This window comes from Myotis daubentonii, chromosome 8, assembly GCF_963259705.1.
Source record: "Myotis daubentonii chromosome 8, mMyoDau2.1, whole genome shotgun sequence".
In the NCBI taxonomy this organism is placed as follows: domain Eukaryota; kingdom Metazoa; phylum Chordata; class Mammalia; order Chiroptera; family Vespertilionidae; genus Myotis; species Myotis daubentonii.
Window position 1 is genome coordinate 95,226,178 of NC_081847.1, and position 13,489 is coordinate 95,239,666.

At 58.4% G+C, this 13,489-nt stretch overlaps 1 protein-coding gene across 3 annotated transcripts in view; it reads right to left on the bottom strand.

The window, feature by feature from the left end:
• Positions 1-2,043: 2,043 nt before the first annotated feature.
• The window catches only part of LAMA3 (laminin subunit alpha 3), a 139,025-nt gene continuing 127,579 nt past the window's right edge, over positions 2,044-13,489 (bottom strand). The window contains exons 65-73 of one of the 3 annotated variants that reach the window (XM_059707464.1): positions 13,030-13,183; positions 11,357-11,526; positions 9,733-9,916; positions 7,437-7,577; positions 6,259-6,418; positions 6,022-6,152; positions 4,921-5,014; positions 3,230-3,349; positions 2,044-2,539 (exon numbers count right to left, since the gene is read on the bottom strand). In XM_059707464.1, coding sequence (XP_059563447.1) covers positions 2,394-2,539; positions 3,230-3,349; positions 4,921-5,014; positions 6,022-6,152; positions 6,259-6,418; positions 7,437-7,577; positions 9,733-9,916; positions 11,357-11,526; positions 13,030-13,183 — 1,300 coding nt within the window. In that variant the 3' untranslated portion in view covers positions 2,044-2,393. Of the gene's footprint in view, positions 2,540-3,229; positions 3,350-4,920; positions 5,015-6,021; positions 6,153-6,258; positions 6,419-7,436; positions 7,578-9,732; positions 9,917-11,356; positions 11,527-13,029; positions 13,184-13,489 lie in introns of those variants that run through there. The other 2 variants (XM_059707466.1, XR_009454219.1) reach the window with 2 other exon arrangements.

Consider the following 13,489-nt stretch of genomic DNA (forward strand, 5'->3'; position numbering starts at 1 on the left):
CACGCGCCGCGAGAGGGGGGCCTCAGCGGGAGGGGAGCCGCGAAGAGGTAACGGGGGTGTCTGCAGGGCAGGTGCAGTTACAGAGGGTCTCTCGACAGTTCCGTGGAGGAGCTGTAAGCGTCCCTCTCTGAGAACACACATTTGCAATCTGAGGAGCCCACGGAGGCTGTCTGTCTCCCGGACTGCGCTCCGCCTGTGCCCTCTTCCGCCTCCTGGTGGCTGGTTCGCACTTCGCCACAGTGGCCAGACCGTGGTCCTCAAGCTGCTGCAGAAGGAGGGGACCAGGCCGTGAGTGGAGAATCAATTGCCCCTGTGATGGGCCTGGGCAGTGCTGGTCAACACCAGCTCTAAGGGGTAATGGTCGGTCCAGGAAGTGAGGCACCCGAAGGTGGAGTCGCCCGGCCCGTGCGGACCTGCCGGAGAACCAGATGCTCCCGCAGACGCAGTCGGGTGGGCATCTCCTGGGAGGTTCTCACTTGAAAACCAGTGTTTTCTACTGGACAGTGTGGCTCAGTGGTTGAGCGCTGACCTATGAACCAGGAGGTCACGGTCCGATTCCTGGTCAGGGCACATGCCCAGGTTTCCAGTTTCATCCCCAGTAGGGGGCGTGCAGGAGGCAGACAATGAATGCTTCTCTCTCATCATTGATGTTTCTCTCCCTCTCCTTTCCTCTCTGAAATCAATACAAATACATTTTTTTTTTAAAAAAAGGAGACAGGCCTCCTGCATCTTCCAATTAGTAAGAACGAAAAAGAAAACCAATGTTTTCTGAAAGGACACGACTCGGTCACACAGTCCAACCTCTGGCCCCCCTTGGCTTCTCCAAGGCCCAGCAGCCCTTGTTGATGTCCCTGTGATGGGACCGGCTCCCCCCCAGAAGGCCCCAGGCCTGCACAGCCGTGGCTGTTAGAAGGCACCCCCACAGGACACGTGAGGTCAGGAAGGAGCGTGGGGTGGGAGGGAGTGTGGCCCTGTGTCCGAGGGGGGCACGCGGCGGTGAGAACACCCTACAGGATGATGAGGTCCAAGTTCCAGAATTACTGGCTCTTTTCCTCCTGGTGAACAGACGCCATGTCGTCTCCTACACGGTCTTCTCTGTTAGGGGAGCAGTGCTGGGCATAATGCTGGTCGAGTACGTGGTTCATTCTTTTGTAGATAAAAGCGACCCCTCCTTCCCACCGGCTCTTGCCAGCGTGCCGTGCGGAGCGTGATTCATAGTGTGCACACCCCTCCCGCTTCCCTACTGCGTAGTTTTTGCTCTTTTTTTGTTGTTAATCCTCACCCGAGGATATTTTTCCATTGATCTTTTAGGGAAAGTGGAAGAGAGGGAGAGACAGAGAAACATTGATGCGAGAGAAACATCAATTGGTTGCCACCTGCATGTGCCCCGACCAGGGCCTGGGCCAGGGAGGAGCCTGCAACCGAGGCAGGTGCCCTTAACTGGAATCGAACCCAGGACTCTTCGGTCCACAGACCGACACTGTATCCACGGAGCCAAACTGGCTAGGGCTAGTTTTTGCTCTTAAGGAACTGATCACCATAATGCAGAACTGACTGGTGGCAGGCTGTCCACGGGGAGCCTGGTGGACTTCAGGTTTATTAAATTGGCTTATTTACTATTTTATGACTATTACCAGAGGCCTGATGCACGGAAGTCGTGCAGGAGCGGGCCTTCCTTCTCCCGCTGCCGGCACTGGCTTCCCTCCGGCACCGGGACCCGGCTTCCCGCGCAGCCCCGGCTTTGTCCGGAAGGACGTCCGGTCTAATTAGCATACTGCGCTTTTATTACAGGTGGGTCTCCCAGATTGGGCTGCATGTTCCTTCGGGCAGGAATTCTTCCTCTATGTGACCGTACACCCGCACCGAGCGCACACAGCGCCCACCAGTATTGCTCCGCAAGTGTTTGTAGACAACTGTGAGCACTGAACAGGTGCTGAGGGACTAATGCGGTTAACAGTGACCGTCAAGGCACTGCTTTATGGGAGTAAAACATCATAGTTTAAAGAGTGCACTGCACTAATTTAACCTCACAAATTATCACCCTTCACAGATATACAACTTTTGTATTTTTAAAGTGCTTTAAAAGATATTTATTTTTTTAAGGAGTGGAAAATAATGGTCTTTAAAAGACATTACGTTTTTTGTGGGAAATGGTATTACCAAAAGCATATAACAATTTGTTTCTCATCTCCAAGAAATGGGGCTTTTATATAAAATACATAGGTAACTTGAAGGCCAAAACGGTGGTCACGTGTGGTCCGAGTTCAACACTGGGTTTGCTGTGGGGCCCATTCGCCAGGCGTCTTAGGTCAGGAATGACCCTGAGTAGGGAGCGGGCGGGTAGATGGTCAGCGCTTTTCAGGGGGCAGTGCCTCGCTGTGCAATGGTTTGAGTTAGTGGTCGGGACAGCCATTCAGACTGACCATGCCCTGGACTTGCACGGCGTCGGCGACAGGCACGGGCACGTGGTTGACCTGCACGTCCTTCATGCAGCCGGAAAAGGGCTTCTGGACGGGGGGCTGCAGGGCCTTCCAATCGGCTGCAACGGGAAAAGCAGGCGGTCACGGGCAGGTCACACGGGCGAATGAAAAGTATTCGGATTAGAGCCGACGGGACCAGGTCCCAGCAACCCAGCCACTTCCTCCCTGTCAGGGGGCCCCCACCCCCCACCCGCTGACACACCAGCCCAAGGCTGCTCTTCAAATTCTCCCAAGAGAGAGATTCCTCAGCCCAAATCCACCGACAGTAACTCTAGACTGAGTGCTTCTGATGGGTCATGGACGGCCTGGTGAACGACGTGGAGGAACATAAAACCATGAAGGACGGGATTTTCCAGGCGACATTCCGGTCGAACTCGCCTCCATCTCAGCCTGCCCGGCGCCCGTCCTGGCCCCACAAGGCTACTCGCCAGGAAGCGTAGTGCCCGAGAGGAGACCCTGCCCCTGGCTTCCCGGTTCCCCGCTGCCCTCAGGCTCTGAAGAGGGGCTTGTAAAGGAATGGCTGGGGACGCGAGGGGGCAGCAGGCATGGCCGGGGCTGCCCTTCAAGGTGCCCATTGCTGGCAACTGGGTTTCCCCGGGGCCAGAGCCAGGGGCAGCCCCACTGCCACCGGACAGTCAACGGCCGCTCTGCTGGTAACCCGGGGGCTGGGGCAGCGCGCTGGTTGGGTTGAAATGGAAACGTGAGAGCTGACAGGGGCGACACGGGGTCGATGCTGAGCCGGGGGTTACCTGGGACTCCTCCGAGGTGCAGTGGCTCCTGGGTGCGGGCGGGCGGGAAGGGGTGCCGCCCGGCTGTGTAGCTGCTGTCCCTGTCCAGTTCCAGGTGCAGGACGTGTTGCTTTATGGTCACTGGAGGGAGAGCAGGCTGGTCAGGTAGGACCTGGGGAGCCCTGCCCGCTGTCTACACTGAGCAGCACTGGTTCGTCCGACTCCCTCCTGTGTGGCCCGGGGGGCACTGCGCTCGGGCTCAGCAGCCTCAACATAAAGCAGCTACTCTCTCCACACCAGCGGTGCTTGGTGCTCCCACGTATGTCACAGGCTTTAACCCTTAAGACGTGTGAGGACGATATGATCACTCCATCTCCCGTGTAGGAGACCGGCTCTCCGGCCCTGAGGAGCCGACGAGACAGCGAGGCTGTGAGCTGAACGGGAGTCGGGCCCTGTCTCCCGTCTCAGGCCACGCTTCTGCCACCTGACCTCAGCTTCTCTCCCAGAAGATACGACTTCTGAAAACTGACTCCAAAGATAGGCACTTACAAAATATATTCTCTTATTGATTCTTAGAGAGAGAAGAAGGGAGAAGGATAGAGAGATAGAAACATCATCGATCAGCTGCCTCCTGCACGCCCCACACTGGGGATGGAGCCCGAAACCTGGGCCTGTGCCCTGACCGGGAATCAAACTGTGACCTCCTGGTTCATGGGTCAACACTCAACCCCCGAGCCACGCTGGCCGGGCTAGACCATCACTACTGATGCTCCAAATAAAACTCCTCCCACATGAATAATCCTAACTAACTGCAGTGTAGTTAGCTTTCAAATTAGCCGAGAAAAGATTCATTTTTACAAAGATATTTTAGTTAAAATGAACTAATATCCACAACTTATTCATAGAATAGCAGGTTCGATGTGAAAGGCTGTGCCTGCTCTCTGCCCCGTGGTTCATCTAAAGCAGGGGTCCTCAAACTACGGCCCGCGGGCCACATGCCAATACAAATATTGTATTTGTTCCCGTTTTGTTTTTTTACTTCAAAATAAGATATGTGCAGTGTGCATAGGAATTTGTTCATAGCTTTTTTTTAAACTATAGTCCGGCCCTCCAACGGTCTGAGGGACAGTGAACTGGCCCCCTGTTTAAAAAGTTCGAGGACCCCTGATCTAAAGCGTTTGCTTTCGTGTTAAAGAGTCCAGGGCCCGTGCTGACAGGGGCCCCTCACGCATTCAGTCGCTGAGAGGAACAGAGGCCTGAACTCTCGGCTTCCACACCTGCTTGCTTACCGTCTGAGTCAACCTCTGCAGGGAAGCCCTGGTTTCACCTTTTGACCAATGAATGGATTGAGATCTGCCCTGTCCAATCAGAACTATACACATTGGATCCTCATTTGCATCTATATTGACCAATCAGAACTGCATATTTAGAAACCTCATTTGCATAAAATGAGGACCCAGGGCAGGAACTTTTCTATGAAAGGAGGCCTTCCCTTTGCCTCGTGGGACACAGTTCAGGTTGCTACCTGCATCGGTGTCTCCCTGGCTGCAGCTCCTTTTGCTCAAGTGAATGCTTTTTTATGCTTTATCATTGTCCAATTAATGCCAGTTTACCATTTTAACCTGCTGCGCTGACCCTGTCAGACACGAACGGGGCTTTAACTCGGGCTGCATCTGGGACATTCAGGATGAAAGGGAGGCTGGACGTCATACCTGCCACCGAGTGCCACTGTCCGTCACACAGAGACTGCCTGGGTGTGACCGAAGTCACCATCCCACCCGCCTCGCTGGCCACAGAGGCCACGACCTGGAACACATGTTAGTTAGTTAGTTAGTCCTCACCGGGATATTTCTCCATTGATTTTAGAGGGAGTGGAAGGGAGGGGAGAGGCACACAGAGAGAAACATCGATTGGTTGCTTCCTGCACGCCGACCAGGGCCAGGGATGGAGCCTGCAACCGAGGTTTATGCCCTTGACTGGAATCGAACCCAGGACCCTTCAGTCCGAGGGCCGATGCTCTAACACCTCTAACACCGGCTAGGGCCACACGTGCATTGTCTATTTCCTTAAGAAAGGCAGGTGGAGGCCACTTCCCTGCATCCCCCTCTCAACCCTTCACCCCAACAGCCCGAGAGCATAGATACAGGTCCCCTCCCCCACCGGCAACCACGTGGGTCCAAGGCTCTGCAGGACCCTCTGCCGCGTCCCCTCGAAGCAGCTGCCAACCAGGGTCCTGCCTGTGCCGCTGCCTAAGGCACTGGGCTTGTCCCTGCGCGTCGAGCGCTGCCCCCTGCGGGCCCCACTCGGTGGTGACTCGTTGACAGCGAAGATCCCCCCAGCTGTGAACATGGGACAGTGGCTTGTTCAGGACGTTACAATGTGGAAGGCAGACACACGGCGGAGCCTGCACCCCCTGCTCGGCTGCCACCTGAAACAGCGCCACGAACGCCCGGCTGGCAGAAGGCTCACACCAGGCGTCCAGCAGCTGCCCGACGGCGTCTGCGCTGGGCAAGTGTCGGGGTCAGGCACGTGGCGGGTTACTGTGCGGACCCCGCATCCCCATTCTCTGGGCTGGGATTCTCTGAACCAGGTGAGTGAAACGGGAGAACTAGACTAAGTGTTGATAACTCATTTGCATTTAATTTGCATGCTGCTAGACAGGGCAGCTATTCTCAGGGAATTTCCAGCTAAACCTGTGACTGCGGCTCTGAAGGCACTGGGTCTCGATTTCAATTATTTCCCGTCAGGAAGCTCTCACTGGAGACGCTCCCTGACCCTCCCCTGGGGAGTCACCGCCCCTCCCCACCACGCACCTTGCCGGCCTCCAGGTAGACGCGCAGGTGCCTCCCGGGCTGGCGGCCCACGTGCAGCAGGACGCCCGTGAGGCTCCGAGGGCGGATGCTGAAAAGGAGTTTGAATTCCGGCCCCAATGACACAGAGTTCGCTTTCAAAGGGGGAAAAAAAGAGATACAGTTAAAACCTCGTCATTCGAGAAAAAGGATGAAGCTCTTCAGGCTCAAAGACACCCCCTCTTGCCCACGGCTCCTCACCTAGTGTGACGTGACCACCTTCCTGGGAGAAATAAACGCCTTTCTCCAAAGAGCCCGCCAAGCAGGGAGACACCCCCACGCGGGCAGAAGGCGTGTCCAGTGGTTTCGAATCCACCTGGAAGTTCCTCAGGCACCCCACGAAGCTGCTCTGGGGGAGGCTCTGCGACCGAGCAGAAGAGAGAGCGAAGGCCATTACCCACAATTCCCGGAATCATGTGGGCAGCCCGGCGAGGGGCGGGGCGGGGCAGGGCAGGGGCAGGGCAGGGGCAGGGCAGGGCAGGGCAGGGCAGGGCAGGGGCAGGTGTCTGCTAAAGGCGGAGGGTGGCCCATCCTTCCTGTTTCTGAGTCAGGCGGCCCCACTGCTCCACCTGGCTCCCTGCCACAGAACCAAGAAAACCGGGTACCAGACGTCCGGTGGGCAGTCAGATCTGAAGGTGCCCCCAACCCACGTGGCGTGTGTGCAAAGGCAGGGTGTGGGGGGTGCGGGACAAGAGCAGGAGGTGAGCGGCCCCGGTCCGGGGGGCAGAGCTGCCATGGGGGCGGGAGTTTCCGCCTCACACTCCAGACCTCGCCGTCCCTGCAGTTACAAACCCCCGAGGATTTCATGAGCTCAGGTGACTGCTTAACGCAGGGCGGCGGTGGGAAAAGAGGCCCAAACACTCCACAAATAATAAAGTGTTGAACGGTCCCCTGCACTGTTGAGCTCATCGAATGCCTGAGACTTAAAATAAGACACGGGGGGCGGCCCCAGTGGGTCCGCATGGAGCCCTGAGTCTGCCCCACAAGGGCCCGGGGCCCAGGCAGGCGCCTCTGGGTTCTGTGATCCCTTAAGCCAGGGGAGGGGGGTGGACAGGGAGGGGGAACATCTGGCCAGTGGGCCCTGTAAGGCCTGAGAAATCGTCGGGCCTGGCCCTGCCACGGCGTCAGGGCGAGCTCATTAAATGTGGGGCCGCACCGAGCAGGCTCATGTCCAGGCGCGTGGCAGCCCTGAGTCAGCCCTGCAGGGCCCGCAAGAGGCTGGATGGGGACGGGGACGGTGCCTCTGTGTGGCTCACGGGCATCAATGGATTATCTGAAAGCTCGTTTGGGGCATGCGGGCATCCTCAGCGTCCTGTGAGGATACGCGGACGTGACAGAGGGTGTGTGTTTCCTCTGCGGCTCTGAGCGCAGCCACTCACCTTCGGCCTCCCCGACGGGGAGGATCCCAGGTAAACGGACGCTCTGGGGCTGAGGGTGACATTTCCCGGCGAAGTTCCCTCCCAGGCCCTCAGACCGTCCACGACCAGGCGCCCCTTCTCCCCGTCTTGTCCGAACGCCACCTTACAAGGGAAGGAACAGGTGATTATAGTTTTGCCTCTGACAACGGCTGCAGTACTTCACTTTGTGGTCACAGGAAATGCTTAAAAAATATTCCTCTGACCCTGGCCAGTGTTGCTCAGTGGATAGAGCCTCAGCTCTATCAAGGATTCTGAGTTCAATCCTGGTCAGGGGCACAGGCCCGGGCTGCAGGCTCGGTCCCCAGTGGGGGGCATGCGGGAGGCAGCCAATCAATGATTCCCTCTCATAATTGATGTTTCTATCTCTCTCCCTCTCCCTTCCTCTCTGAAATCAATAAAAATATTAAAAAATATATTTTTCTGTCCCTCAAGTAGCTTTACAAACTCAGAGATATTTCTCCCTAGTGTTTTCCTCATTATCACCATCATCATCATTTGTGATGTAATGTTAGATATTGAATAAAGTGAGCTAAAGAAGTGAGCAAAAAAAAGGTTGCTCAACAGTGAATAAAGATATAATTAATCTGGAAACACAGAAAATATAAACAGCTGAAGAGGCAAAGGAACATGAGCAGACACCTCTCAGCACGGGGATGACGGCTGTGCGGGGCTGAGGGGGTCGCACGCCCCTGAGCGGAGCTCCTGGGGGAGGGCTCCTGGGGGAGGGCTCCTGGGGGAGGGGCTCCTGGGGGAGGGCTCCTGGGGGAGGGGCTCCTGGGGGAGGGCTCCTGGGGGAGGGGCTCCTGGGGGAGGGGCCAGGGCTGCTCCTCTTCCACCAACCGGAGCAACCTCTTAAAACTCTTGGCTACAAGTCAGGGTGCCGGGCTCCAGGGAGGACTGAGCCCCTCGTGGCTATGAGAGGTGCACTGATGGCTCCCAGCATGCACTCCGGCCGGCGGCGACCTCTGGCCTCTGCTGCCTCCGGACCCTGGGCTCCCATGTCTGACGGGCAGCCCAAACCAAGAATGTTCCCACAGGACTCCTCTCCCTCCCAGCTCAGACCTGCTCCCCCCGGCCACATCCTCCTCTCTCCCCCAACCCCCCCCCCCCCCCCCCCGCCACATCATCTTCCCCCTGTCCTTCCCCTCTTAGCAGAAGCTCCACCGTGGGCCTGATTACTGGTCCAAAAGCATAGGACTCGAGCCCGGCCAGCGTGGCTCAGTGGTTGCGCATCCACCTATGAACCAGGAGGTCAGGGTTCGATTCCTGGTCAGGGCACATGCCCTGGTTGTGGGCTCAATCCCCAGTGTAGAGTGTGCAGGAGGCAGCCGATCCATGAGTCTCTCTCATCATTGATGTTTCTCTCTCTCTCTCCCTCTTCCTTCCTCTCTGAAATCAATAAAAATATATTAAAAACAAACAAACAAAAAAAACCCCAAATCATAGGACTCAATATTGACACCTCTCTCTCCCTCCCTCTCTCTCTCTCTCTCTCTCTCTCTCTGCCTCCAGAACGCTGATCAGAAGAAAAAGCCCCCTCTTGCCTCAAACTGTGTTTCCATCTGGGACGCCTGAGGGCCAGGCCAGGATGCTAGGATGGAGACGGCTCTCGGAGAGGGGCCTGGGCCTGGAAGGGGCCTGGAGGAGGGCGATGCCCAGGGGCTGGGGGGCTACTCGGGAGGCAGAGGGACTGAGGCAGAGAGCAAAGCCCACCTGGCATTTAGGAGGACACCCAGGTGCAGTGTGCAGCCTCTCGCCGAGGTCCCCGCCCAGCCCGGCCTCACTGGGTGCCATGCCCGGCCTCACTGGGTGCCACGCCCAGCCCGGCCTCACTGGGTGCCACGCCCAGCCCGGCCTCACTGGGTGCCATGCCCGACCTCACTGGGTGCCATGCCCGACCTCACTGGGTGCCATGCCCGGCCTCACTGGGTGCCACGCCCACCCCAGCCTCACTGGGTGCCATGCCCGGCCTCACTGGGTGCCACGCCCAGCCCGGCCTCACTGGGTGCCATGCCCGGCCTCACTGGGTGCCATGCCCGGCCTCACTGGGTGCCACGCCCAGCCCAGCCTCACTGGTTGCCACGCCCAGCCCGACCTCACTGGGTGCCATGCCCGACCTCACTGGGTGCCATGCCCGGCCCGACCTCACTGGGTGCCATGCCTACCCCGGCCTCACTGGGTGTCATGCCCGGCCTGACTTCACTGGGTGCCATGCCTACCCCGGCCTCACTGGGTGCCATGCCCATCCCAGCCTCACCGTGTGCCACTGCCCGTCGTCGTACTTCTCTTTGCTCCTGAGCCTCAGTTTCTTCCCTCCTGCGCCCAAAGCGAAGACGAGCCGCCCCTTGGAGAGGTAAAGGGCCATGAAGGAGGCCTGGGAGCCCGTGTGGAACACCAGCCCGCCGGGGGCGGCTGCCTGCACGTCCACGGAGAACTGTGACCTGGGGAGGAAGCAGGCAAGGAGGGAAGCAGAGGTTCCAAGTGCTTCTCCAGATCTTCGAAGCTGGGGGGGGGGGGCTGGCCCCACCCCCATTGTTTCAATGAGTAAACTGAGGCACGCCGGTGAAATGGCCGCCTCTCTGTGCTGTGCAATCCCTCACTGAGCCCCACCGTAGCGTAGCCGGTGGCGTGCGTCCCGCACACGCGAGGAGGAGGTGGGAGAAAACCCACGCTGCTCACTCTTCGCTTCCCAATACTGTGAGGCGGAGCCCACACCTAAATGCACTTTAATTCCTCAAATTAGCAAGTTCCTTGAGGGGAATGCGCTTCAGAAAGAACAAGAAACCTCTCTCTCTCTGCTCAATGGAACCAGCCAGCTGGCACACCGCTGGGCGTTCCCCGGGTCTGCGTTCGGCAGAGGTTTGGAAAGGGGGGGAGCAATCTCGGGCGGGAGGCAGACGGAGCTGTTCCAGCGCTTAACGCCTGTGGGCTGGTGAGAGCCGTGGCCTGTGCACACGGGGACTGCTTCCTACCGCAGCTCTCCCCCAGGAAGCCTGCCTGCACCCAAAGGCCTGCCTCTCGGCCTGAGGCGCTCCCTGCCCCTGCCCCTCCCCGTCCCTCTCCTTCCTCCCCGTTCAGGGGGCAGCGGGCCCAGCCCAGCTAAGGCCCCCTGGCTGCTCCTGCCCCCCATTTCCCTACAGGAACAGTCCGTCTCCTGCCCATCTGATCCACGGGGACACCCCCAGCCTGCAGGGCCTGAGTGGCGGGCCCTGGGCTCACAGCGGATCGGGGCCAAGCAGGGCGGACAGCAGGTCTTTGGACCCCAGACACTGTGCTCCTACAGGGGAGTCACAAAGGAACTGTGGCGCCTTTTCTTCAGGCTCCTTCCCATCCCAGGAAACGACAACCCTGGCTCCCCGACATTCGTTCCTGACGTAATTAACGTCTCTCTCCACCCTTCTTCCCCAGAAAGATGCAACTTGTGAGCACAGAACGTCCAAATGTGTCTGTGAAAATGACCCTTCGGGCACGGAGTCTCCCGACAAGAACGGTTACCCTCTGGCGACAGGGTGCGGGGAGAACGGCGACTGATCACAGACCGGACAGCAGCCTGGGGAGCATGATCAGCCCATCGTTAGGGCCCTGTCGATTCTAACCCAGAGCCCAGCTGACCGGCTCAGCCTCCAAGCAGCGCACATGCACACACGCACACACATGCACACACACCTGCACATATACACCTACACACATGCACACACATGCTCTCCGGCTGTGGGTGGGAGCCGCTTGGCAGCCCCACTTGTGCAGCCTGCACCGCCCTCACAGGAGGGGTGGTGCCACCGTCATGGGGGACAGGCACCTAGGGCCATGCCTGCGAGCTGCCCCGGGTAGTCACAGGGCCGGGTTCTGAGCTGGCGTGGGGCAGGAAAGTGAAATCATACCTGGGTTTCAGCAACTCCGGGGGCAGCGTGAATCGCAAGTGGCTGGTGGGACTGTCCCCAAACCTGAGGGCTCCGGGCCGGGCCTGGGTGCCAGGCGGTGGGGGGCAGGCCTGAGCGCTCTGCCCCACGGGCATGCTCCCTGGAGAGGCCCCGGGCGAGTCCTGCAGGGGCTGCGGGAAGAAGCACAGAAGGAGGGCACTAATCACCCGGGGAGAAGGAAGAACCCCTCTTGCTAAGCGCCCCGCCAGCTCTCACTCTGGATCCTGAGAGGAACTCAGCAGATGGGCTGGCCCCGGGGGAGGAGGGTGATTCCGGGTCCACAGGAGCCGCTGGCTCTCCTGCTGCTGCCCCTGAGCCCGTGCCACCCGGAGCCCCTCCCCCGGAGCCAGCGCTGGGCCGCACAGCCCGTCCCTGGGCCAGGGCTGCCGCCTGCCGCCTCCCCTGGGCAGTGGGAGGGCGGAGGGCAGGAGACGGGTGGGGCCACAGCCGGTCCCCCGTTCCTCAGGGTTGGACACGCACAGCAGTCTGAGCTGGACGGTGCTGGAACTTCTGGATGGGACTGAGCTGTTTATTGTTGTTTTTTAATTTAAATTCTTTGTTGTTTCAAGTCATACATATGCCTCCTCTTTCCTCCACTGACCTCTCCCCGCCGCTCCCACCCCAGCACATGCCCTCGTGGGACTGAGATTTAGTGCAGAAACAACCATAATTAGTATCAAATGTCGCTAAAAAGCTGTTGGAGGAAACCAAGACTCCCAGCCCTCAACCCCTTTCTCTGCTGCAAAGTCTGGATCGCAAGGTCCTGTCCATGCCTTTCCCAAGGACTGGAGTTCAGCGGGGACCCCATTCTTCACAGCGAAGGGGGTTCGTCTTGCTGGGGGTTGCCCAGGAGTGAACACGTGACCTGCCCTGGCCCTCCACCGAGCAGAGTCCGGGTCACGGGGAGCTGACCCTCGATGAGCAGAGAGCCAGGGTCACGGGGAGCTGACCCTCGATGAGCAGAGAGCCACAGCGTCCCTCACTCTCCTTCCCTCTAACACTCACCCTGTCCTCTCTCCAGACGCCACCCCATTCACCCCGCATCCTGCCTCAGGATGACAGGAACGCCTGCCTCTCCCTTGCCCCCCACATTCAGTCGTTAAGTCCTGTGTTGTCTGTCCCTTAAATAGCTTTGAATCCACTTCCTCTGTGTCTTCACCACCGCTGTGCTAATTTAGTTTCGGGTCATGTTCAGCCTCGAAGAACAAAAATCAACACATGGCCCTGGCTGGTTTGCTCAGTGGATAGAGCGTCCGCCTGCGGACTGAAGGGTCCCAGGTTTGATTTTGATCAAGGGCACAGGCCTGGGTTGTGGGCTTGATACCCAGTAGGGGGTGTGCAGGAGGCAGCTGATCAATGATTCTCTCTCATCATTGATGTTTCCATCTCTCTCTCCCTCTCCCTTCCTCTCTGAAATCAATAAAAACATATTTTAAAAAATAAAAAATTAAAATGAAAACCTCTTTGACCTTTTGGCATAATCCAGCTGTTGATGACTCATCAAATCCACTTCCAGAGGCACCGACCACCGTGAGGTCATGTGATCCCCCCCCCAAGTCTCCCGCCCCTCCTGCCCCTCCCCCAACACCTCCCAGGAGGCGGCCAGAAGGCCCAGGATGAGGTCTGACACTCACCTGGTTGATGTCGAAAGACTGGGCTCTGCTCAGCCTGGTAGAGCCTTTCAGCAACATGAGGAACGGTGGTTTGTTCAGGCTGCAGCCTCCCAGGGACACGTCTCTCTTGGAAGACTTCTCCGTCAAGTCCAGGACTTGGGGGCTCTGTGATGACCTGGGACGAGGGCAGGAAAGAGCTGCTGCCAAACTCCGACACTTAGAGGGAGGGGGGCACCTGGCCGGGGGCAGGGCTCCAAGCCACACACTCTCACTGTCCGGTTCAGGGCAGCCTTTCACCCACCTGTACCTCCTACCTTTATTAACTTATTTACATGGACTTCAGAGAGGGAGGGAGAGGGAGAGGGGGAGAGAGAAACGTCGATGCTGAGAGAGAATCGTGGATCGCCTGCCTCCTGCACGCCCCACACTGGGGATCGAGCCTGCAACCTGGGCCTGTGCCCTGACCGGAATCGAACCCGGC